At 42.8% G+C, this 27582-nt stretch overlaps 1 protein-coding gene across 3 annotated transcripts in view; it reads right to left on the reverse strand.

Annotated features, from left to right (window-relative positions):
- Tecpr2 (tectonin beta-propeller repeat containing 2) overlaps nt 1-27582 on the reverse strand; it is a 104822-nt gene that overhangs the window by 47491 nt on the left and 29749 nt on the right. For 2 of the 3 annotated variants that reach the window (XM_041633162.1, XM_041633163.1), the window contains exons 3-8: nt 19930-20058; nt 19142-19273; nt 11964-12121; nt 5685-5997; nt 2996-3128; nt 873-1202 (exon numbers count right to left, since the gene is read on the reverse strand). In XM_041633162.1, the coding sequence (XP_041489096.1) occupies nt 873-1202; nt 2996-3128; nt 5685-5997; nt 11964-12121; nt 19142-19273; nt 19930-20058 (1195 nt within the window). The remainder of the gene's footprint in view (nt 1-872; nt 1203-2995; nt 3129-5684; nt 5998-11963; nt 12122-19141; nt 19274-19929; nt 20059-27582) is intronic. The other variant, XM_041633164.1, reaches the window with a different exon arrangement.

The following is a 27582-nucleotide window of genomic DNA, read 5'->3' on the forward strand; positions in this document are numbered from 1 at the left end:
GTTTCAATGACTGTGCATATGTCTGTAGGGTCTCTGGTCTAATAAATGGTATATATGGATGTGGTAGTGTGAATGCAATTGGCCTTCATAACTTCATAGGAAGTGGCACTATTAGGAGGTATGGCTTTGTTGGAGGAAGTATGCCACTGTGGGGGCGGGCTTTGAGGTTTCCTATGCTCAGGATACTGTCCAGTGTTTCAATCTACTTCCTGTTGCCTGCAAGATATAGGACTCTTAGCTACTACATACTACTCCAGCACCACATCTGCCTGCACGCCGCCATGCTCTCCATCATGATGATAATGGACTGAACCTCTGAAACTGTAAACAAGGCACACCAATTAAATGTCTTTTTTGTATAAGAGTTGCCATGGTCATAGTGTCTCTTCACAGATATAAAAATCCCAAGACAGTAGATATTATCTTAAACATTAAAAAGAGCAAACTCGCCAGTTGGTGGTGGTGCACGCCTTTAATTCCAGCACTCGGAAGGCAGAGGCAGGCGGATCTCTGTGAGTTTGAGGCCAGCCTGGTCTATAGAGCTAGTTCCAGGACAGGCTCCAAAGCCACAGAGAAACCCTGTCTTGAAAAACAAACAAACAAAAAACAACAACAACAACAACAAAAAAGCTAACTCCAGACCATTTAATCAGGGCTTGACCACTACCAACACAAGTCCTATAGAGATGCCCATGTGTGTATGTGTGCACTGTCACTTTGTGGGGCGAGTGCTTTCAATGTGTGAAGTCCTCTGTTCCACCAAGAGCAGCAAGCACCCCTTTCATGAGAACTATCATCCCTTCTTGGTAAATCCCCAAAGGTCCAGGCCTAGGTGCTGCATGAGTCAGTGTGCACTTGTCCATGGACAGTACCTGTCTTTCTCTTCCTCCTCCTCTTCTTCACTTTGATGGGTTTCACAATAAGCTCCTGGTCAAAGTCTTCAGAGCTGATAACACTGAATCTCTGTGAGGATGGCTGGCCACCCTGGTCCAGCTCAGGGGGGGCCTGAAGTCCGGGCAACAGCAGCCCAGAGCCACTATCCGTGGAGTTGAATGAACTGCTCCTGCTCCGCTGCCCACTGGCCACAGAACTGGCCACAGAAGAGCCTCGAAGTCTTGTCTCACAAACAGTGTCCCCAAGTGACTTTTCCAAATGCTGCCCACGGACCTGATCTGAACATCGCGTCTCCAGACCATCTCTTGCTGAGAAAGAAGAGTTTAGTTTTACTGTGGTGCTTTCAGCGACATCGGTGTGCATCACTCAGTGTGCTAGCCTGGGCACCAGCAGTCACGGGACAACAAGGACTTTCTCCTGATAAAAACTGAGTAACTCAGGGCTGGAGAGATGGCTCAGTGGTTAAGAGCATTGCCTGCTCTTCCAAAGGACCCGAGTTCGATTCCCAGCAACCACATGGTGGCTCACAACCATCTGTAAAGAGGTCTGGCGCCCTCTTCTGGCCTTCAGGCATACACACAGACAGAAAATTGTATACATAATAAATAAATAAAATATTTAAAAAAAAAAAAAAAACTGAGTAACTCCAAATAGCCCAAACCCAGAGAGAATCAAGGGGCCTTTGTGCTTCAGCCAGCTCATATATTAAAATCAGTAAAATAATGAACTGCAGTTGTCTTTTGTAAACATTACCAGTAACAGAACACCACGAAACATAAAGCACTTCTCATTTCCATTTTACAAGTTCTTTATCAAGTTTTCTGTTTCAAGAACAGTTACGTTAAATTTCCTATTTATACTATGCCTTCATTATACCGTAATATTTAAGAGACATTAAAAATGCATGTGTCTTATAATCAAATTCCTTGAAATTCAAGGAAGAGAAGTGAAATTCCCAATAGGATAGGTTCACCAGAGAAGAACATAGGAGGTCAGTGTCAATGCAAGCAGAAAGCAGGGTAACATGGGTCCCTGTGATAAAGAGCCAGTAAATGTCCCCCCGCAGTGGCGCCTCCCTTCCTTCAACATAGCACTACTGAGGTCTCCAGGGCTAGGGCCTCGATTTTAACACCGTCAGCAAGAAACTGCTGTGCACTTCGACAAGCGCAGCTATCCTTTCACTATCAGGTATCTACTAGGTACCATGTTCTGCACAAGTGCCATGTAACAGCAGTCAAAAAGACACATGAGCTTGGCAGTGGTGGCGCACGCCTTTAATTCCTGCACTTGAAAGGCAGAGGCAGGCAGATCTCAGTGAGTTCAAGGCCAGCCCGGTCTACAAAGCAAGTTCCAGGACAGCTAGTGCTGTTACACAGAGAAGCCCTGTATCAAAAACAAAACAAAAACAAAAACAAACAACAAAGCACAGGGGAAAACATCAATCCCAAAGGCCAGGCTATGTCTAGGGCAAGATATATATATCAGATTACAAGTTTCATTGTTTTAAAATTCTACAGATCTGTGTCTCAGAGACATTAACTACACCCAGTACCTCAGACAGGACACCTGGGGCCAGGAAAGTGGTTTCTGGTTTCTCTTCCCTACTCACTCAACCACACACCTTCACATTTAAAGGCAGCTGCACCACAGTAAGACTGCCTGGTATTTATCTTAAAGAGGACATTTCCATGACAAGCATCCTGAACGTTTTCAGGATCCTAAGCCTCCAAATACTTCCATGTTTAAGCAAACCCCAAACTATCTATCTTTCTTCTTTCTTTTCTTTTCTTTCTTCTTTCTTTCTTTCTTTCTTTCTCCTTCCTTCCTTCCTTTCTCTCTCCTTCCTTCCTTCCTTCCTTTCTTCTTTCTTTGTCTTTCTGTTGTTGTTGTTATTTGGTTTTGTTTTTCAATACAGAGTTTCTCTGTGTATCCTTGGCTGTCCTGGAACTTCCTCTGAAGAGCCAGCTGGCCTCACCTACTTCCGCCTCCCTGAATGCTGGGAATAAAGGCACTCTGCTGTTTTAAACTGCATTTATCTTACCACAAGCAGGACTTGTGGTAAGGACTCAGCACGAACAGCATACTTGCGGTGAATACAAACCTATGGATGCCAGTCCTTCAGGCCTGCTTGAAATCCTTATAATGTTCCTATCTCCCTTTAGGAAAAATATTTCATTTTCTGTGCAGGAAACAGACACAATATCACCCAGTCCTTCCAAACCAGCAACGGTGGCCTGTCAAAAACAAACAAATATGAAACAAGGCAATAAAAACAAAACCATAATCAAGCAGGTGTGATAATCCAAATAACTGTAATTGTTGGATTTTATTATGGCAGTTTCTGGAGAACTCTTAAAAGTAATTTAATCCATAGTTGGGTAGTATTTGATATCTGGGACATAAGCCACATAACTCAGCACTGAGGTGCCATGCTGGGGCCACTGAGGTGCACAGTTTCTCCCACCTCTCAGTCATTCTCTTCCTGGAGCTGCTGCTCTCAGCCTTCTTATGACACGAAGCTCACACTCCTTGTCAGGGCAGGAGGTCTGGACATTCTGACCTGCCTGGCATCCCACCTATGTTGTGCCAAAGCCTAGCCTGCTCCTTGTGGGCTATGCACACAGCACAGGTTTTCTCCTGCTGAGCTTCCTTTCCTAATCACTGGGAAGCCTCAGCCTCAGCCTCAGCCTCAGCAAGTGCTGCTTGAGCACTGCCATCTTGAGCAACGACTAAGACTCCTCAATGGTCGACAGCACAAACCTCTGCCATGCATCTCTCTTGGACTGGCTAGGAGTGATACACCAGCCAACAAGTGCTCCTATTGTGTGTCTTCCTATGGGAGACTTTTGAGTGAAGGAAAGAAGGAAAAAGATGCCTGCCTCAAAGCAGGTGGTACTGCAAAGGACTTTCCTGAGTCCACACAAATCTAAACCAGTTCTTGCTTTTCAGTTGACAGTATGCTTGAAAGATTAGTTCACCGCAGGAAAGACTGAACCTAGGCTAATTTTTAGGCAGCCTTGACAGAAAGCTGGAAACAAAACACTAGGTTCCCAAAGCTGCCAATCATGGTGCTTCAGGGAGGGGCAGACTCTGATGGTGGAGGCAGTGTCTGTTCGGACACAGTGTCTCCATTTCCCTGCATATGAAGTGAAGTTAATTATAACTGCGATGAGAGGCACAGGGGAAGTGCTCAGATGAAAAGAACTGATGCATAATTGCAACATGTCTTAAAGCCAATAATTAAGAAGTTCAACAGGAACCCAGGAGAAAAGTTAAGTCATCTATAATGGGAGAATCCAAATAAACAAGTGAAGGGTTAGAAGGTGACGACCCCTTACAGCGCCAAGTTACCTCTGCACCAAGCGTCATCAAGCACGGCTGGTAGCTAGGGAGGTGTCAATGGGGGCAAGTGATTTTGATTCTCTGCGGATGCTCTCTCTAAAGATGCTGTGCCACAGGCCCACAGAGCTCATGTGGAGGAAGAGAGCCTGGCCTGGATTCTGGAGGCGGAGTAGGGAGGGGGGCAGGCCAGAAGCTCTGATCTTAGAACAAGAAGTAACTGAAACCAAACAACTTTATTTAAAGTCCTAAATCAGATTCTAGGAGTGACCTTTTATCACCCTGATTCAGGCATAACTTGTTTTCTACCGTGAGTTAACGATCCTGGGAAGTTGCTAAGATATGCTAGTAAGTTTATAAAAGAAAAGGAAAAAGGCAAAATAATATAGCTGACTTTGGATAAGAAGAAGCACAGTAAAATAAGAAAAAAACCAAAAACAGCAACAGGGGATGAGCACACTGGAGTGGGGGGACCCTGTTCCTGGAAAGGTACCACCCGTGTGAGGCCTGGGAGTTAGTCCTCAGAGTTTCTGTCGTGTCTGAGTAGCACAGGAGTAATCCCAGGTACTTGGCAGACTGAGTCAAGGCGATCAAGTTTAAGGTCTACCTGAGCTACAGTAAGGGTTCAAGACAAGCCTGGGTAGCTTAGTGAGTCCCATCTCAAAATAAAAAGTAAAAAACAAAACAAAACAGGGCTGATGATATAACTCAGTGGTAGAGCATTTGACTAGCATTCATGAGCCCTGAGTTCAACCCCACATACTGCAAAATGTCAAACTAAAACAAAACACACAACCCAGAAGTGAGGGGTGTAGCTAAGAGGCAGAGCATGTGCTTAACATGCGCAAATACCCTGAATTCAAAAACAAACAAAAAAAAGTATGCATACATGAATACATACAGACAAGTATGGATGGATGGGAAGGGTGGGTTCGTGAGAGGCTTGGCAGCAAAGGTAAAGGTGCTGACCATCAGACCAGATGACCCGAGTCCAATCCCTGGGACCTGATGTGGATGGAGAGAAACAACTCCACAAGTTGTCCTCTGACCTCTGCATAAGTGCTAGGACACACAAGTGTGATCACAAGTTTGCACACGTGTGTGCAAACATACACATACACCATACACAAATAAATATAATTTTAAAAAACAACCTAGAAAGGTTATAATGAACATGTTTAATTTGGGGCTTTAAAGACCTCCCCCAGAAACATCTAATTTCTTGGGAGAGTAGGACTATGGATGTCAAAAGCAAATTATTTTTCAAATCTACAAAAATTACCGAGCTCCATTTGATTTCCTTGATTGTCTCAAAGGAAAAGAAAAAAACAAGTAAGCATCAGTTAATGCTGCTCCTGTCCTCTTTCCAGGAGCCCAACGGCTGAACACCTATGGACCTGCACCCTCCTCTTGCCCTGTGACCCCACAGCAGGTGCAGTTCTCCCACACACCTGGTTGACGGTGTCCAGAAGATAGATACTGTACTCATTCCAGCTCAACACCCAGCCTTCCCGGAAGAAGCACGAAACGAGCCCCAGGTGTTTCTCAGGAGAGCTGCAACTTCCCCCATCAGAGGGCTCCAGACGAGGGTAGAGCTCAAAAGGTGTGACTCCTCCAGCAAAGACATCCTTGAGGATAAACGTGGCTTGAACGGTCCCATGGACATCAGCCTTCCACAGCCGGAGCCCAGGCTGGGCTGCATACAGGGTTAGGTCACTTTGCTTACATAGTCCTGGTATAAAACAAGCACCAAATTTCCCAGTACTAAAATCGGAAGAAAAAAATGAAAGAAAGAAAGAAAAAAACAAAAACAAAAACAAAACAGGCATGGACTGACTTGAAGAGATATAATTGTCAGCTCCTAATATCAGCTCTAAGAATCTGCAGACTAACACAAATCATTGTTCTGTCTACTGTGTGTCAGTCACTAAGTCGCCTGGCACCCTGTGCGACCCAGGCCCCACCACGCCTTCACAAGTACACAGCACCCAGAGCTGTATAGCCTAGGTTCTGAGGACAATCAACGGTGCCCACTGCAGCTTGCCTGTGTCCCATACTTCCGTCCACTCTCCCTTTAATCCTTGCTGCAATTTCATGAGGCAACTGTTATAATTTCTGTTACAGAACAGAATGTGATGAATGTAGGGCCGTCCCTGCTAACGCTGCTCTGAAGTCTGAGCCTGTGGTCTGCTTTGCTTCTTGAATGACAAGCTTTACATCTAGAGTAGCTCATCCATATCTCTTTCAAAGTTTCCCCAAAGCCATCAAGTGTACCAGTTTCTCTTCCCATTCTCAAGCTTGGTATTCTTATAAAACTATGACATACCAACCCACACAGAAGAGTATATGCGGGAGCTGGAGAGATGGCCCAGTGGTAAAGTACAGTGGTAAAGTATATGCGGGAGCTGGAGAGATGGCCCAGTGGTAAAGTACTGTTGCTTTTGTAGAGGACCCCGATTTGGTTCCCAGCACCCACATGGGGGCTCACAATGAGCTGTAACTCTAGTTCCAGGGGATCTGATGCCCACTTCTGACCTACTCAGGTACCAGGAATTCATGTGCTGCATATACATTTATGCAGGAACAATACTCATATACATAAAATAATTTTTTTGGTGTTTTGATCTGTAGACCAGACTGGCTTCAAACTCACAGAACTCTACCTGCCTCTGTCTCCCAAATACTGGAATTAAAGGTGTTCAAAACCACACACAGCAATAAGTATTTTTAAAAAATTGCTGGGCAGTAGTGGCACACTTCTTTAATCCCAGCACTCAAAAGGCAGAGGCAGGCAGATCTTTGTGTTCAAGGACAATCTAGTATACAAAACAAGTTCTAGGACAGTCAGAACTATACAGAGAAATCCTGCCCCCCCAAAAAAATTTAAATAAATAAAATAAACAAATTTAACAACAACAAAAAATTTTAAAAGAGTATTTGTACTGGGCAGTGTTGGCACACACTTTTAATCCCAGCACTAGGGAGGCAAAGACAGGTGGATCTCTGTGAGTTCGAGGCCCAGACTGGTCTACAGAGTAAGTTCCAGGACAGTCAGAGCTACATAGAGAAACCCAGTTTCGAAAAACCAAAAAACAAAAAAGAGTGTTTGCAATAAATGTAATGTGCACCAGGGACGCATCCTCTACCACCAGAACAAGTCAACAGGTGCATCATGCATGCACTTTGGGTTCCTAATAATTTGTCCTGGCCAAAATTCACACCAATGGACTAAATTTTATGTGTATCACTCATTTTTAGTTGTGAGCCTAGCCTTTAACGGCTGAGCTCTCACTCTCATTTTTATTGATACGTCGTCAAGCACATATTTATTTACCCCAACACCAATTTAGCACTTTTATTTTAATGAATGATGCCATCTGTATAATTTTATAGCTTGACTTTTTAAAATATTTTTAATTTAGGGGATAATTTTTTTCTTTTCTTTTTTCTTTCTCTCTCTCTTTTTTGCCTCAAACTCAGAGATCTGCCTGCCTCTGCCTCCTGAGTGCAGGGATCAAAGGAGTGCACCACCACCACCCGGTCTTAGATTTATTTATTTATGATGTACAGCTGCCTGCATGTATCCCTGCATGACAGAAGAGGGCACCAGATCTCATTATAGATGGTTGTAAGTAACCATGTGGTTACTGGGAATTGAACTCGGGTCCTCTGGAAAAGCAGCCAGTGTTTGTAACCCTGAGACATCTCTCTAGTCCCCAGCATATTTTTTTTTTAATTGTGTGCTTTTGCATGTGTTTGCATACACATGAGAGCAAGTGCCAGTGGAGGCCAGAAGATGGCCTCAGTAAGAACAGTTATGTGCTCTTCACTGTTGAAGGACCCCTCGCCTCCACACATACATAAATACATAGAGTGCACATACACACCCCACTACTTGATAATTTTAAGTAACTTGTCTTTAATACTTACCATTGTTTCTAAGATTTAATCTTTGACTTAAAAAAGGAAATGACAGTGCTTATTAATTTTGACTGCTGAATAGTTTTTTCGCAATTTATTCAATTTTTTAAAATTATCCCTCTTTTGAGATAAGATCTCATTGTATATCTCAGAGTGACCCCAAACTCAAAATTCTACTGTCTTACTTTCCGATTCTATAGCCACTACACCTGACTTTAAATTATTTTTATTTATTTATTTATTTAATTTTGGTTTTTCGAAACAGGGTTTCTCTGTGGCTTTGGAGCCTGGCCTGGAACTAGCTCTGTAGACCAGGCTGGTCTCGAACTCAGAGATCCGCCTGCCTCTGCCTCCCAAGTGCTGGGATTAAAGGCGTGCGCCACCATCACCCGGCTTTATATTATTTTTAAAAAGTACATAAATATTGCTACAAAATGTTTCCTTGGGATACTGGAATATGCATGGGTTTGGGAAAGTATGCATATCTATAAATCTAATACTTATTTAGTTTTTATGGTACTTCAAATTGGACCATGGGCCTTGAACATGGTAGGTAAGCACCCTACTACTGAGTTACATGTGAAGCATTTTTTAAAAATAATTTATTCTGGGGCTAGAGAGATGTTTCAGTGGTTAAGAACACTTGCTGTTCTCATGGTGGACCTGAATTCAATGCCTAGCACCCACACCAAGGCAGCTTACAAACTATAACCGGGGAACAATGCCCTCTTTGGCCTCCTCAGATATCTGTACTCACATTAACACACACGCCTAACTAAAAACAACTAAATAAAACTTTCTCTCTCTCTTTCTCTCTCTCTTTCTTTGCCCCCTAGACAGGGTTTCTCTGTCTAACAGCCCTGCTGTCCTGAAACTCACAGAGGGCTAGGATTAAAGATGTGCACTATTATGCCCAACTCTAAATAAAATCTTTAAAACTAAATAATTTATTCAATCTTATTACTGGAGTGTTGCTGTTGTTAATTTGTTGGTTTTGAAATAGGATCTCAAGAAGCCAATACTAGCATGGAACTTGCTAGTCTGTAATGATTGCTATATAACCCAGGATGACCTTGAACTTCTGATCCTCTTGTCTCCACTTCCCAAGAACTGGGACTACAGGTGTGTACCACTGAGCCCACCTAAGACATTTTGTTCCTTTTCTTTTTCTTTCACATATGGCTGGAGATTGAACTCAGGGCCTCATCCATGCTAGGCAAGTACTCTGACACTGTGTTACCCATCTGGTATTTGAATTATTATGATTTTTATATCTTTATCAATGCTCAGGTTTCTACCAGAGTTCAAATTGAAGAGCTTTAGCTCAACTCTAAGCCTTGATGATTCTTTTCCTAAACAGTTCTTTCTTGAATGTAGACAACAGAAAGGGCACTGGCTTGAGTGTATAGTTATTGACCTTTTGAGATCTCCCTGTGCTAATCTGTAGGAAGCATAACGTCCATACACAGGAACAAGTGGAGACTGAATGAAAAAGCTACAGTACAGCTCAAAACCAAGCCTGCGACATTCTCAGCCTCCTGCCTGAGAAGCCACCTTGTCCCATCCATTCACAGCCCATCTCCTTTCACTCCCCATCACCCCTAGGGGGATAGTTATCTGGGGGTGGGGAATCTCCTCTGCATGTCTCCCTAGGCACCACTGGAAGTTTAATAATTAAATCCCCGTGGAAAGGATCCAGGGAGGATATCATATGTCAGATGCAGCTTAGAACAAAGATCATTAGACTAATCAACTGTTTTGAGTCCACAGAGTTTTTATAGACAACTATGTAATAGGACTGTGTCTGATTCTTGCCTTTAGTGAGTTTGTTCTGGTGAGGCCCCCTAAACAAAAAAGCCCAAAGGAATACTAGTTAGGCAACCCAGTGCTGCTTCTTCTTACCTGTCAAATCATCTGTTTGAGGATCCAATTTTTAAGTCTGTTTTCTTTCTATTTATGGGACCTCTTTACTCTTTTGTCACTTCTGTTTTGTTCACTGTATGTTATCAGAGCATGTGTTTTAACATGTACTCAGTGAGCAGAAACCTTCTACAAAACTGTGATGCTAGAGGGTATGTGTGTGAGCGATGAAGATGAGCTCTTCACCAGGGCTCACCCCACAGGACAGCAGGCATTTGCAGAGGAGAGGTGGGCATCATGAAGAGGGGTCCTACGGAGAGCTGGCTTTGAGGATGTCTGTGTGTTCAGGGGGTTCTGTGAGGGAGCTGACAGAAGGTATTTAGCTGGAAAGGACCAGCTGCCAAGAGATCCTACCATACCATACTTATGACAGGCACAGAAAGTTTCCAAGAACAAGATAAGGAAGCCAGGACTTTCTTTACAGTCCTCAATTCTTCCAATGAGCTAGGACTTGGCATCAAGCAGAAGGGGATATCCACAGAGATAAAGTCAGAACTCAGTTCTGCAGAACCAGGCTGCATAATCTCAGGTTTCCAGGGCCAACAGGAAGATCCCTATTATAAAGAGGCCAGACTATTGATGGCATTAAGAAGGTATTGAGAAAAGAACACAGGAGCCAAAGAGTGGGTGTGAGAGAATCTTCCAACAGGAAGACTGCCAAGCAGAGAAGAGAATAAACCTAGTGTTGCCACAAAACAGAAGACAAATGACAGATCATGGCTGCACCAGACTGTCTGACCTCACTCTCCACTCCCTTCACGCTTGTCACCAATGGCACCACCAGCCCCGGGGAGGCCCTCCCAATGCCTGTCAGTCTCCTTACTCTCCAGTCTGTCTCAAATCCTCTTGACATTCTCCAATCCACTGCCATCCCATCCCAAACCGATGCAGGAAACAATATTCCTTTACTGAAAGGAGGGTACAAGATGGGAACCCTCTAACTCCCAAAACTATTTAACAGCAACCTTCCAACACACACTTGGCTCCTTCCCGGACCTCCTTCCCAGGTAAGGTCCTTCACCTCCTTACCCTATACCTCCACACAAAGTCGCTACAGAGGGCAATGAGATCTTGTCTTTGCCTTCCTTTCAGGACAGTGATATGAAGGATGCATATGCTCCTTCTACGGCAGTCCTAGGTCCTCAGCCTTCTCTTTGTTGTCCTTTCTCTGACAGTTATCAAAGGACAGATACACTCTTTCAGTCCAGAACCATCCCCTTCTTAGCCTCTCCTACTTGGCACGTAGTCCTCACACCTGCAGAAACTTTTCTCTGACCCCAGGATGAGTGGAAGCCTGCTTAAATTTCTTTGCTCTGTTTTTCGAGACAAGGTTTCTCTTGCATAGTCCTGACTGTTCTAGAACTTATTCTGTAGACCAAGCCGGCCTCAAACTCTGCCTCCCTCTGCCTCCCAAGAGCTGGGATTAAAGACACGTACCACTGCCACTCTGCCCCAGCTTAAATTTCTATAGTACTCTGAACTGGACTCCAAAGCCATTGGCAAGACCATCAGTTAGTCATGGGTCTGTCTTTTGGTCTCCATGATGGGAGAGGTCCACATCTGCTAGGCTACCCAGTCTCATCTGCCCAACCTGCTAGTGTGCACAAGAGAAGGCTACAGAGAGAAACCACACCTGGAGCGGACACACAACACTGTCTCCTAGGCTCCTCAGACTCAGTCCTGGGTTGCAGTGGCTATGCTCCCAGGCCCCTGAATCTCCTCAACTAGAAGATTCCCTGTTCCCATCAGGCTCCATGAAGCACTTTTGGCAAGCACAAGCTACCAGGAACCCCAGATGATGTGTCTGTGGTCTCACATCTGGCTACCAGGAAACCTAGGAGAACTTAAGGGCCAGTACTGAGAACCACATGGATATGCCTGAAGCTTACCTCTTCCTTGGCTGGGATCCAATCTGCTTGACAGCCTTTTCCTCGGTGTAAAAGAGCAGACTCCTCTGCAAGGTGGACACGAGCAGCACTTTCTGGCTGTAATCCAGCTGCACAATGGAAGATGGCTCCTCCAACACAAGGTGTGAGTTGCAGATACCCTGCAAGAGAGCCAGGCCATGGTGGGTCAAAACTGCCCAGCCTCCCTCACAGTGCTTACGCAGATACGTCTTGCTAACTGTATTGAACTCAAAAGTATTCTGTGGTGTTGAGCATGGTGTGCATAGCTATAATCTCCGCACTTGAGGCAAGAAGATCAAGAGTTCAAAGTCATTCTTGACCATATGGTGAGTCTGAAGTAAGCCTGGGCTACATGAGACCCTATCTCAACAAAACAAAAAAAAAACCAACAAAAAGTATATTTTAATTTTCTCCAGATTCATTGTTAACCTACTGCTATGACATTTGGAAGATTCCTTACTAACAAGAAAACAGTAATATTAATATATATCTCGTAATATACCAGGGTTGAAAAGAAATATTAAAAACCTACACATTTCTCTAATAGTTTTCTTATAAATAACTCAATGAAGAATCCATAGAAATAGGCCATACCACATATACTAAGTATCTTCTAACACAGGAGAGCATGACTGTCTATGAAAGCAGTGACTGTGACCTGCTCCCACAGTCTCTCCACAAGGAGCCTCAAGCAACCCTACGGGCACTATCCTTCAACTAGAAGGGTCACAGAAAAGATGTTAGAAAGAAATTGAAGGCTGATGGGACGGCTAAGCAGACAAACTGGGTTTGTCACACAAGTCTGATAACCGGAGTTCAAACCCTAGGAACCCGTTATTGAAGTAGAAAACTGACTCTTGAAAGTCGTCCTCTGACCTTGACATGAACTTGAATTCTCCACACCCCTCCTTACACACACATAATGTATTAAAATACATGATTATAGCATTTACTAGACACACAGTGACTTTCTAAAGGCATTTTACTGCTAATACAAAACACATTCATGTATCAGAAATCGAATTTTAATCCAAGTACAGTGGTACATGCTTTTAATCCCAGCATTCAGGAGGCTGAGACAGGCTTTGTGGTGAGTTCAAAGCCAGCCTGGGCTATATATGAAGACCCAGCATCAAAAAGCCTGTTTCTGCCTCTCTTCCCCTCAGTGTCCTTCTCTGGGCTCCATCGGCAAACAACTCACAAAGAGAGGGGAGGATGAGCCACAAGTTGGTGTAGAAGGGTCTTTTGTCTATGTGTTACTTTTATTGGTTAAATAAAGAAGTTGCCTTGGCCTTTTGATAGGCCAGCCCTTAGGTGGGTGGAGTAGAGAGAACAGAATGCTGGGAGGAAGAAGGCAGTGTGGCAGACACCATGGCTCTCCTCTCTGAGACAGGCACTGGTTAGGCTCATGCTGGTAAGCCACAGTCAAGTGGCAATACAGTTTATTAGAAATGGGTTAGATCAATATGTGAGAGTTAGCCAATAAGGGGCTGGAGATAATGGGCCAGGCAGCAATTTAATTAATACAGATCTCCGTGTGATTATTTCGGGCATAAGCTAGCCAGGAGTTGGGCGGCAGGAAGCGGTCTGCTGCTCTACACTACAACAGAGTGGCGCCCAACATGGGGCTTGAACCCATGACCCTGGGATTAAGAGTCTCATGCTCTACAGACTGAACACTTGATAACCTTGACAAGAGATGTTCCCACAGAGCAGCTGTTCTATGTGGGGTCTGCATAACCCTAGGTCCCTAAGACTAAGACTCTCTCATAGCATATGCCAGGCCAAAAACATTTCATAGAATACTGAGATGTTGTTATACGTCTTTTATCTTAAAATTTTTATGCATATGGGTGTTTTTCCTGATGTATGTCTGTAAATCATATATGTACCTGATAGCCACAGAGGCCTGAAGAGGGTGTCAGATCCCCTGGAACTAGAGTTACAAATGGTTATGAGCTATCATGTGACTGCTGGGAATTGAACCTAGGTCTTTTGGTAAAGCAGCCTGTGCTCCTAACCTCTGAGTCACTGATTAACCAGTCTGCCTCCATCTTAGGCTTAAAGTCATCTAATAGTAAAGATAAACTAGGTTCATTCACGTTTATGATTAAATCTGTTTCTCAAGGATTGGGTTATGCCTCACCTGCAACCTTAACTACAAATGGTTCCTTCCATACTGCCTGTTCCAGGAATGGTAACCATGCCTTTGAACCTTGTTATGCGGCTCCTGTAACTCTTGCCTATTTGTGTGCCAAATTGCCCATTTGGAAACCCCTTACCTTGGTGCTATAAAAACCCTTTTCTTGCCCATGTTCAACACTGATCTCTTGAACCCCACCTTTAGAGGGAGACAGCCTATGTACACAAATTAAAAACACTTGCTTTAGTTAATTTGGCCACGATGATTTGGGTTGATGGTCTTTCTCCTTGCATCTTTGGTACTAACACCATCCCTCCATTCGCATGCCCTTTCCATCACTACTGTCACTTTGCTAAATAGATGTGACATGCCCAACAAAATGCCCTCTAAGTGCTTTCACTGAAAGCACAGGAAACACTGTGTATGGAGCCACTTGGAACCTCATTATGAACCAGGACCATTGCACCAAACTACAAAGGTCACCATTCACCACCACACACTCACACTAAAAATATGAGTTCCAATGAAGAACATCTTGATAAAGAAAAATGGTAATTTCACCCCTAAGGAATGGTGCTTTTGCACTAGATATCAACAAATTGGATGTGCACACACAGACCTTCTGAAAAATGATGCACAATGGGTCTCAAGGAAAAAAAACAAAAACAAAAAAGACAAACCTGTAGCTGGTGGTGGCACATCATGCCTTTAGTCCAAGCACTCAAGAGACAAAGGCAGAGAGGAACTCTGAGTTCGAGGCCAGCCTGATCTAAGAGAAAGTTCCACAACAGCCAGGACTACACAGAGAAACCTTGTTTTAAAGAACCAAAATAAATAAATAGAGAGAAAGAAAAGAAAGAAAGGAAGAAGAGAGGGAGGGAGGGAAGGAAGGAGGGAGGGAAGAAAGGAAGGAAGGGAGGGAGGGAGGGAGGGGACAAATCTCTGCCATGGGAGGAGTGTAATTCAAATGAGATACTGTTTTCACACACCATTTTTACTTGAAACACTGTAATTACAGGGAATGAGGAGGTATTGGCAGACATTATCTATGTAAACAATGAGAGCCTGTTGGTTCAGTATTTGTTATCTTTAACTGAAGATGAGAATCTAGAAAACTTGTATCTATATAAATTAGACGAGATTCTAAAAGCTGAAGAATTTTTTACTAGAATGATGAAGATATTAATAATGGTACTTTTCTTTCTTTTTAAAAACTATTTATTTACTTATTTTATGAAATATAGGTGTTTAGTTTGCACAAACACCTATGCACTAAGTGTATGCTTGGTGCCCCAACAGCCCAGAAGAAGGTGTCAGATTACATAGAACTAGAGTTGGACAGTTGTGAGCCATTGTGTGGGTGCTGGAAACTGAACCCAGGTCCTCTGGAAGAGCACCCAGTGCTCCTCTCAACTGCTGAGTCATTTCACCAGCCCCCGCCTTCTGATATTATATAATACATGTGTCAACATCTGGAAGATTAGCACCCTCTGAGATTCCTATTCTACTAAGTGACTGGTACTTGATACTGAAAATTATGCAAGGGTAAAAGATCTACTCAAAGTAGAAGATAAACTAACAAGTTTTAATGTAATAAGATAGGAAAAACCCACCAAGGGTTTCAGAAACCCCCCTGTGATAGAGCTGCTCCTTGAGGCCACAGTGTAGGCTCCTCTCTATGAGTGCTCTCTTCAGAGGCCTTAGAAACAATATATGCTACTGCCATTACTTTTTATTTTATGTGTATGAGTGCTTTGCCTGGATGCAGGTCTATGCACCACTTGGGTGCCTAGTTCCCAGATGCCAGAGAGGGTGCTGGATCCCCTGGGACTGAGTTACAGAGACCTGTGAACTACCACTGTGAGTGCTGGGAATAGAACCCAGCTCCTCTGGTAGAGCACCCAGCACTCTTAATCTCTAAGATATCTGTGGTGGTTTGAATAAGAATGGCCCACACAGGCTCATCATATAGGTGTGGCATTGCTAGAGGAAATGTGTCACTGCAGTGGGCTTTAAGGTTTCAAAAACCCATTCCAAGCTCTTCTTCCCTCCCTCTTCCTACTGCCTACAGATTAGGGTAGAAAGCTGTCAGCTACTGCAGCAGTGCCATGCCTGTCTGCTTCCCGCTGAAACTATAAGCAAGCCCCCAACTAAATGCTTTCTTTCTTTTTTTTTTTTTTTTTGGTTTTTCGAGACAGGGTTTCTCTGTGGCTGTGGAGCCTGTTCTGGAACTAGCTCTGTAGACCAGGCTGGTCTCGAACTCACAGAGATCCGCCTGCCTCTGCCTCCCAAGTGCTGGGATTAAAGGCGTGCGCCACCATCGCCCGGCTAAATGCTTTCTTTTATAAGAGTTGCCTGATCATGGTGTCTCTTCAGAGCAAGAGAACATTGATTAAGAAAGCATCTCTCCAACCCTACCAGTGCTTTTGGCTGCCCACTAAAACTAGATGATAGTCCCTACTACTGAAGACACTACATGCTTAGGTTACCAGGCATAAAGAAATCAAGAAGTGAGCTGGAAGCTTACTCCTTGCCACCTAGTTTTCAGAGAGCCAAAAGGTGGTGCAATCCAGGTTTCAAGAGAAAAAAGTCATCAGCCCTACCCAATTCTGGGCCTTGTGTACCATACCTGTCAGGCATGGTATGCACTAGTACAACAGTGGTGTGATTATTACAGGGGTAACCAACCAGTTTCTGCTTAGGTCTAAGCCCACATCACAGGAAGGAATTCATGCCTGCTATTCTAAATCTGGTCAAAAGCCCATAGCTGGAAAGGTCATAGGCATTGGCAGGGAAGCTATTGTTGTACTTTTGCTAAATGGACATGTCATACCCATAAAACTACCTTTTTTTCCCCCTGGTTTTTTGAGACATGGTTTCTCTGTAGCTTTGGGGCCTGTCCTGGAACTAACTCTTGTAGATCAGGCTGGCCTCGAACTCACAGAGATCTGCCTGCCTCTGCCTCCCAAGTGCTGGGATTAAAGGCATACGTCACCACTGCTGGGTCAAACTACCTTGTAAATATTTGTGTTTATGCCCTTAGATTAGTGCTTCTCTTAGTGTTAGTCAAAGAAGCCCCCCCCCCCAGTGGGTAGAAGTTAACTGCAAAAATTCAAAATTGGTTAAAGTGCTGAGAATACATGACTATTGAATGCCAAGCCCTAAATAGGACATCTATATTATCCCCTTCAAGGTTCAAGGAACATCTCAGAAGATGGGGACAGAAAGGATATAGGCACCTCAAGATAGGGAAGAGTATTGTGAAATGTTATTTTCTGGGCATAATACGGTCATAAACTCATAGTAGCTACAACTATCTACACAAGACCAGTGTAAGACTGGGCTCATCAACCTTACAAAATGGACAGGGGAGGGAATCACAAGACCCTACCTCCCCATAAGGAACTACTGGCAGTCAATGATTGCTTGGGGAGAGACAGATTTTCTTCAGTGGTGTAGTCACTAGTACATTGTCCATGCTATTGTAAATAACCTCTGATATTCATGTTTATGTAAGCAGCCCTAATTAAACTCATTAGGTCACATACAAGAAAAAAAAAGAGTGAGTGAGGGGGGTGAGAGGGAGGGAAGGGAGGGGAAGGAAAAAGGGAAAGAAGGAAAGGAAGGGAAGGGAAGGGAAGGGAAGGGAAGAGAAAGGAAATTCCATGTAATTTTTTGTTTGTTTTGGTTTGGGTTTTTTTCAAGCAAGATTTCTCTGCATAGCCCTGGCTGTCCTGGAACTAGCTCTGTATACTAGGCTGGCCTCAAACTCACAGAATATCTGCTTGCCTCTACCTCCTGGGTACTAGGATTAAAGGCATGCACCACCATCGCCCAGCCTGAGCTTTAATTTCCAATAGGGTATATTTTATAGATATAATCCATACAAAACAAAAACTTTTGGGGTTATCTTTCTAAGAGCACAAAAGGTCTGAGGCCAGAAAGCTTAGAAACTACTACTAGGGAGAATTTGTCTTAAATTAGAGGGCTAATAAAACAGCCAGTTCTGCTAGGCATAGTGGGTATCTCAAAACATAACAAAAACCAAATAAACAAATTCCACTAAGTTCTTAGAATCTAACACAGGGAATGAAGAGGAAAAACGGGTAGTCCATCAAATGTTTAGTCCATCTGGCAGGCACATGGCCAAACAAAAAATGGGCATCATAAAGCCTGACCTGCAGAAGGAAAGCCACAGGCTTTGGAGCAGAACCTATTTGAAATGAGTCTGCTAGGTTTGTGCTTGTGCCCCTGGATTGAATCCTGGAAATAAGAACATACTGAGAAGCTGCCAAGATGGCCCAGTGGGTAAAGGTGCTTTGCTGTCTAGTCTGATGACCTGAGTTTGATCCCTAGGACCCATACGGTGGAAGGAGAGATGACGGCTGCAAGTTGTGCTTTGACCTCCACACAAACACTGTGGAAAGTGTGTAAGGTCACAAGCCCCACACATAAAATAAATAAAAGTGAAAAAAAAAGTTTAAATGATAGACAGCCCAGGTGCTATGATGGGGCATCTAAAGTGACATGTGATGGAGGTAGAACATGATGCTACTGTCAAGTCTTTCCTCCTACCACCTCTCCCACAGGTCTTCTGTGTTGGCTGGAGGTAAGTTCTCTGTTCACTGGATCACTACCCTCAGTCCACAGACATGACTAGAAACTTGTACAACTTGTTCCTTTATTCATTTGGACAAACTTTTACTATTCAACTCTAGCTGGCTTGGTATTTCCTATGCAGCCCAAGCTGGCCTTAACCTCAAGAAGACCCTCCTACTTCAGCTCTCAGGTGCTGAAATTACAGAGCATCACGTCTGACTCAAGTACGTACAATTTTTACTGTTGGTTTTGCAGGCCACCTCATTAGTCACTGTAGAAGTTTATAAAACGCTGCCGATGTCCAAGAGAAAACTCTGTAAGTGACACTTGGCAGTGTAAGGCACAGTGGTGGAGAGCACGAGCCGCTGGAAAGGAAGCAAGACGGCAATATGCTACAGATCTCTGAAAATCACCTCACCTGGTCTAGATCGAGAGAGGAGTAGACGATCTTCCCCTTGTCATCTCCGGAGAACAGCTTCATCCCATTGGGGCTCCAAGCCAGAGCTGTAATGCTGGTTTTGTGAACACCAGTGACATCAAATCTCCGAAGCTATAGGTGACAACAGAGCACAGGAAAGGAGAGGTGAGTGACTGCAGTTATGGGAATGTCACTCCTCCTCTAGGAGGAGCTGGTTTTCCACATAGAACTGTTCACAAGGTTCCCTATGTCTACTAAACTGAGATGGGCCAACAAGATGGCTCATTGGATAACAGTAACTGTGGCCAAGCCTGGGGATGTGAGTTTGATTTCTGGAACTCATGTGGTAGAAAAAGAGAACTGACTCCTCCAAGATGTTCTATGACCTCTATACATGAACTGTAGTACATTGTGTATGTGTGTGCGCGCACACACACACACATACACACACAAATACAATTTTTTAAAAAGCCTCACAAAGAGCACACAAGGAAATAAGTAAAAAGAAGAGCACTGATCTGTGCTTTATGATCAATACCCCACACAGGGACAAAGACATCACCTAGTTATAAGCAGCACAATGTCATGTTGAATCACGTGATTTCTAAGCAGGTAAGTATCACCACACCTTTCTGACTATGTAGACCAGGTGGGACCCACCTGTCTCAGCTTTGGGAGTGCAAGGATCAAAGGTGTGCCCACCACACCCAGCTCTGAGGATTTCTCATCTTAAAGATGCATGAGGACCCTGCCAAGAAGGGAAGCAGTGCTAGAACCTGAGCACTCACCTGCTTGTTCCTCCCCGGCAAGGAAGACACGAGCTGGAAAACAGCAACCCTCCCAGAGGCAGTGCCTGCTGCCACAAGGTCATCAAAGCAGCTCAGCAGCTTCACCACAGTGATAGACTCAGTCTTTCCCTGAAGGAGGACATGCCAAAAACAAATCACCAGAGGCACTTAGATGAAAAAAAGAAAACTAGATGTAAAGCCGGAAACATGAAACTAGATCCCTGGGCTGCAGCATATAAATTCCGGGCTGGAAATGTGTACAAGTCAGAAAACAAATGAGTCTAGGATCTCTGCCTTACTGTTATTACTGTTACTATTAATAGAAGCCCAAATTATGATTTTGCATACATTTTGGTACAGTATATCCATAATGCATAGTCATCATCCATTTCCAGAATTATTTTCATGTTGTGAAGTGGGAACTTTACACCTACCAAATAATAAGCCCCACTAGGTGGTGGTGGAGCACGCTTTTAATTCCAGCACTAGGGAGGTAAGAGGCCAGCAGATCTCCGAGTTCAAGGCCAAGCTGGAATAAGGAGAGAGTTCTAGGGCGGTCAGGGCTATGCAGGGCTATGAAAAACCAAAACAAGCATGCAAACAACAACAAAACCCACAAAACTGTTGCAAGAGTTCTATTTGGTCTTAATAATAAAAACCCAGAGCCAGATTATGGGAGTAAATGCAGAAAGGTAAGAGACAAAGGAGCAAGAAACAGCCAACTCTTATTTTGCTAACTCCTTAGTTGAAAAAGGGCTGAATTCCTGCCTCCTCCCACCTTATATTCCTTTTTCTGCCCAGCCATATCACTTCCTGTCTGTCTGTACAGACCTCCAGACCTCTACGGTTAACTAGTGGCTAGCTCCGCCTGCTGATCTTCAGGCAAGCATTTGTCCCCTTTTTTGCCTAAAATAAAAAAGCTTATAACTAATATAAGAAAAACTATATACAATAAGTAAAATAACTATATACAATATATAGGCAATAAGTATAATAAGTCTAGTCCATTAGCAAATGATAAATTCATAGAAAATACTCCATATCTATCCTATCTTGATGAGTTCAAAAGGTTGTACCTAATTCACTTTCTGTTCTAACTTGCAATACCCAAACTATCTTTTAATGTTTCTCAACCTTTACACACTTTACACCTCTTTAGTGAATTTAGTTCTGAATCCAGTAAAAAAAGAAAACTATAACTTTAAAGTCTTCAAATCCATCTGACCTGAGAAGAAAATAATATTACCAGAGTAAGCAGGTAATAGTTTCTCTCCAAAAAAAACATGAGAAATGACAAAAACAGCTGGCTGCCTGGATAGTCACCCAAGGTTCCTCTGCAACATTGGAGCATCCATCCTCAGCCTACAGGCCTAGCATATCTGACAGACTTTTTTGTTAAGCAGAATATAGTTAAGGGCTTGTCTTGGCAAAGTTTGGCAATCACTTTCTTTTGTGCCCTGCTTGTCCAATTTGGAGAGTACACTGTCAGCAGTCAAGGCAAGAGCACTTTCTTGCCCAATGGCTTACTTTTGCCACAAAGAAAGTAAACTCCATATGGAGTTTCTTTGATGCCCATCATCCTCTCTGAAGTAGACTGGTGCTGTGAGGCATAGACATGTCTCATTGTCATATATAAAAAAGAAACATGTTATTAAAACATCTTAAATGCCATAATCTGCAGATCTCTGAAGTGTTTGAAGACAACCTGTCTATCTAAAATATATCTCTGTTTTATTTTGAAAACATACCTAATATGATACAAGTTTGATTGTAATGACTAACTACTAACTTGCATTTCTTTATACCCTAATTAGTTGATAATGTTAACTTTCAAGGACTAGAAATTTCTAATATATTGCTAAGTGAGTTATATAGTTACAATACCTTGAAAAAGATTAAAAATGTAAAAAAAAAGATTAAAAACGTACATACAGTATGTTCTAACAAAAATAATCTTAAATTTATATCAATTACAAAAATTCATATCAATGCAAAATATTTAAAACTAATAGTTGTTTTTGGTTTAAAAGTAGATTCAATAATCTACCTTTTTATGATATTTCTATATCTCCTCCTTTTTCTTTTCAGAGTAGACTCAATCATCTACCTATCCATCCTATCATATCTATATCCCCTGTTTTTCTTTTCAAAACAAGAACCCTGGATCTAAACCCCTTTGTTTAGCATTTTTCCTGACCATTACCAATAACAACTTTTAACCAATCCCCCTAAACAATAACAAATTCCATAACCAAATGAAAGACCAAAAACCACCCACCCATTCCCAGCCCTTGAGAATGTGGGTGTCATGTTATCAAATTTACTTCCACTGTCTGGGGGCAATGGTATCTTTAGGGGATCCTAAAAAGAAAAATCTGGGTTAATTGCCAAGTCCTGGGAGAGGAAGCTCTATCATTGGTTATCAAGTCTCTGTGTAATGGGAAAGTGTAGGGCTTGTCTCAAGTCCTGGGTAGAGTAGTCTGTTAGGTTAGATCACTAGCCACATAGAAATTGTCCTGAGCAGTTTGTAGTCCAAAGCCAATCCTTAGGTGGTGTTTTCAGCTTAGTGGTGTTTGCCTAGGACTGATGGAATCATCATTGTGGGGCCTCATGCTCCTTTTGGAAACTTCAAAAGTCGCTATTAGGTATGATATTGGCGAACTGCAGAAAACTTAAATATTTTAAATGAGATATGCAGCAGATCTCAAAGAGGTTAAAGGATCATAGTTCATTATGTACATACATCCAGAGTACAAAAATTTAATTTCTAGTTACCCAATAGAGACTCAAACCCAAAATCATGTACAGGAAACTAGAGGAGGCCTTTTTCTAGAATTAATTAGTACTCTATAAAACCATTAATATCATAACAAAAATTTTAAAAAATATATATATATTGAAAATTCTGAGATAATAGTTATACCTTAAGAAAAGCTTTAAAGAGTCAAAATAAAACTAAAGGATTAAGAGATTAGTGCAATAGAATAGTTCCAAAATTTTGGCTTTTCTCCTCTTTCATATCAGGTGGCTCTTCTGTCATGAGACAGAAATTTGGGATTTTACTTCAACAAGAATGCTTGGATTTCTAGAAGGAGAGAGCCATACTCCAACTCCAAAGCCAGCTCTAAAAAAAGAGCACTGATTGTTCTTTCAGAGGTCCTGAGTTCAATTCCCAGCAACCACATGGTGGCTCACAACCATCTGTAATGAAATCTGGTGCCCCCTTCTGGCTTGCAGGCATACATGCAGACAGAACACTGTAAAGAAAATAAATAAATAAATCTAAAAGAAAAAGAAAAAACATTGTTTCTAGGAACACTCTGTCTATAATCCCTTTTAAGGTGACCTTTTTTGCCACAATTATAACATTTGACATTTCTATTTTTTTTCAAACCTCTGGAAATCACCTTTCCTATCCAAGCATCATCATGGTCATGAGATTCAATACTGATTCTATCTCTCTGGTTTTGTCTGTAACAGCCTAATTATCCCTTTGCATTGTGCATAATTATTTTCAAAAGCCAGAGATTCAATTCTTATTTGTCTAGCTTCTGAACTTGCTGTCTATCATTCTATTTACTGCCGAAGTCAGTCTTTGTAAGAAACCTGTGAAAGTTTCTTCTGGGATCTGTATAATGCTAGTAAATGACGCAATTTTCTTTCCTACTTTTCCAATTCTGCCCCAACCATTCAAAGCTTCTGTACCCAACGTGTGGTCATCATATAGAGACTGCCTTTGTATATACGTTAGCATAATCTGTCTCTCCAAGAAGTTGGTCTTGGGAGATTTTCATTCCTCTAGCCCTACGTCATTGTTCAATAGTCGAAGCCTCATCTTTCCACCAGGTCCCCCACTATAAATGAAATCCAGGCTCCAAGACTGCTGTAACCAAATCTCTCCAGTCTTGAGTAATAATTTTATTACAAGTTGACGAGTTTAACATCTGCTTTACAAAAGGTGAATGCGTTCCATATGAGATTATCACTTCCTTGAATCTCCTGAAATATAATATTTCTCTGTGAGTTCGAGACCAGCCTGGTCTACAGAGCTAGTTCCAGGACAGGCTCCAAAGCCACAGAGAAACCCTGTCTCGAAAAACCAAAAAAAAAACCAAAAAACAAAAAAAAAACAAAACTTCCCTAGGAGTCCACTCAGCTCTTGCACAGCCTTGGGGATATCTATCATTTGGCAGTTGTTCCTGTAAGATTACTGGATAAATTAAAGTTGCCTGTTTGAAAGCTTTAGGCTGTTCCTCTCTAACCTTAAAGTTCAATGCTGAGATTGGTTCCCCTTTAAATTACTCTGTCTGGGTCTAAATATATTTATGATCTGTTTTAATAAGTTTTCTAAGACCTGTATCTTGGCACTCTTATCAACAACCTTATAAAAGGATATACGAAGGAGTATCAAACCAACAATAAAAATTATCAAAATTATACTTAACATGTCAATCCTGGTAAAATTGATAATCCCTTCATTTAATTGTTCCAATTTTAACGCATCCATTGTGCAATCACACAGAGACCTAACTCCCTCCATTATAATAATGTTTCTCTTTTTTATTTTTTTCATTTATTTATTTATTTATTTATCAAAGATTTCTGTCTCTTCCCTGCCACCACCTCTCATTTCCCTCCCCCTTGTTTCTTATTTTTTAACATGGGAAAGAACTTCTTTTAAAAAACAAAATTTCCCCTTTAAGAATTTCCAACTAGCCGGGTGGTGGTGGCGCACGCCTTTAATCCCAGCACTCGGGAGGCAGAGGCAGGCGGATCTCTATGAGTTCGAGGCCAGCCTGGTCTACAAGAGCTAGTTCCAGGACAGGAACCAAAAGCTACGGAGAAACCCTGTCTCGAAAAATCAAAAAAAAAAATTTCCAATTAGGGGGGCTGGAGAGATGGCTCAGAGGTTAAAAGCACTGGCTGTTCTTCCAGAGGTCCTGAGTTCAATTCCCAGCAACTACATGGTAGTTCACAACCATCTATAATGAGATCTGGTGCCCTCTTCCGGTCGGCAGGCACGCACGCAGGCAGAACACTGTATACATAATGAATGAATAAATAAATATTAAAAAAAATTCCCAGTTTGGTATGGGTAGTCCTTCTGTATATGTGTTGCTTTTATTGGCCAATGAATAAAGAAGCTGCTTTGGCCTGTGAAAAGGTAGAATAGAGCTAGGCGGGGGGAAAACTAAAATGAATGTTGGGAGAAAGAAGGCAGAACCAGGGAGAAGTCATGGAGCTGCCAGAGGAGAAAGATGCAAGCCACCAGTCAGAACCTTGCTGGTAGGCCACAAGCTTCTTGGTAAAATATAAAATAATGGAAATGGGTTCATTCTAGATGTAAGAGCTACCTAGCAATACACTCAAAATATTGGCCAAACAGTATTGCAAATAATATAGTTTCTGAGTGATTATTTTGAGCCAGGTCAGTAGGGAAACAAACAAGCAGCCTCCACCAACACCAATTGATTCACAAATGTGCTGCTGCTGTCGGTGAAATGTGAGATGTAGCACATCTGAGCAGAGAATACAGGCAGTGCACAGTCTGACTGAGGACAGCTGCAGCTGCTAGCATGTAGCTGTGAGCTGAGAGTGGCAGCCTGAGGAGGGGGGTCTAGGGCAAGAGGACACAAGGGAGAGTGAGACGGCTGTCTGAGAAACACACATGGGATTGTACAGAAGAAGCATGTGTGGCAGGAGCTGCCTGAAGGCAGTCAACTGATCTAGGAAGGGTAAGTCCAGTGGTGTTTGACGTTTGGGTGGCAGCTGAAGACTTGTAGGGAGGTTGCAACAGGAACGTCCCAAACTCGCTCAGAAGCTTGAGGCGGGGGAGCTGAGCCAGCAGAGTGGTGACTATGGCGGGAGCCCCCAGTACAGCTCTGGCATGTGCTTTTATGTGAATTCATGCCCTAAGTTGGGTGTCAATTGTTGCACGTGTTCTAATTGGTCTTTAATAATAAAAACCCAAAGCTAGATATTGGGGTAAATGCTGAACAATCAGAGAGACAAAGGAGCAAGCCACAGCCAACGCTTACCTTGCTAACTTCTCAACCAAAAATGGGCCAGGCTCCTGTCTCTTCCCACCTTATATTTCTCTCTTTGCCCAGCCATATCACTTCCTGTCTGTCTGTACAGACCTCCAGACGTCTATGGTTAACTAATGAGTAGCTCTGCCCTCTGATCTTTAGGCAAGCTTTATTTGTTAGAGCACAAATAAAATATCACCACACAAAACCAATAAGCCCCATTCTCCCACTGAACACCTCCCCATCCAATTGATGGCAACTTCATTTTACTTAGACCTCCATGATTCTAATGACCCTATTGTCTTTTTCTGACTGCAATGTTACCTAACACAATGTCTATAAAGTCTATGAAGCATGTTAAGGCAATCATTAGAATTTCCTTCATTTCATCTTGATGTGGGAAGGTCATTGGTTAATTAATAAAGAAACTGCTTGGCCTGATAGGTCAGAACATAGGTGGGTGGAGTAGACAGAACAGAATGCTGGGAGGAAGTGAGGCAGACACCATGCCTCTCCTCTCTGGGGCAGACGCGATGAAGCTCCGGCCCAAGATGGACATACGCTAGAATCTTCTTGGTAAGCCACCACCTCGTGGTGCTATACACATTATTAGAAATGGGTTAGTCAAGACACGAGAGTTAGCCAGTAAGAGGCTAGAGCTAATGGGCCAGGCAGTGTTTATATGAATACAGTTTGTGTGTTGTTATTTGGGGGCATAAGCTAGCCAGGCGGCCGGGAGCTGGGCAGCAGGAACGCAGCCCACAGCTCCACACTACATCATCTCTTTATACAGCCATACAGTTTGCTTGTTCATTAATCTTTTTTCCTCATCGTCCTGCATGTTTTTGTTTTTGAGACTGGGTCTTTCTATACTACCTAAGACGACCTTGAACAAACTGCCCATCCTCCCCATTCAGCTTCTAACATGGTGGGATTATTGCTCATTTGCCACCATGCCTGGCTTTATCCACTCTTGTTCTTTTTTAATTAATCATTTTTTTTAAGTTAGCACATAAAGCCAATGGTTTCCTCATAGCATTTTCACACATGCCCTTCCCCCCCCCCCCCATATCCTTCTTGCATTTTCAAGCCACAGGTATTCCATTATCTTATCTGCCTCTTTCTTTTTTCCAGGCAGGGTCTCACTATGTGGTTTCACTTTCCCTGGCTGACTTGGAATTCACTATGTAGACCACACTGGTCTCAAGATCCACCTGCCTCTGCCTCCACACCCAGCTATCCACTCATGTTTTAATGAAGACTTAAACTGTTTCCCACTTTAGATAATGTAACTAATGCTATGAAGAATATACAAATATCTCTTGAACCCGTGCTTTTGAGACAACTGTGACAGTGCATGTCTATAATTCCTCAACACGAATTACTTCATTTGTAATTTTCTGAGACAGTCACATGGAGTCAGGGGTGGCTTCAAACTTGAGGATGACTTTCAATTTCTGTTTTTTTTTCATGTCTTTATATTTATTTAAGTTTTTTGAAATACGGTTTCTCTGTGTAACCCTGACTACCCTGGAACTTGCTCTCTAGACCAGGCTGGCCTTGAACTCAGAGGGTTCCACCTGCCTCTGCCTCTGCTGGAACTGGAATTACAGGTGTGCACCAC

Source organism: Microtus oregoni, unplaced genomic scaffold, assembly GCF_018167655.1.
Source record: "Microtus oregoni isolate MIOR12 unplaced genomic scaffold, Mior012 000043F_ref0000047, whole genome shotgun sequence".
Lineage (NCBI taxonomy): Eukaryota > Metazoa > Chordata > Mammalia > Rodentia > Cricetidae > Microtus > Microtus oregoni.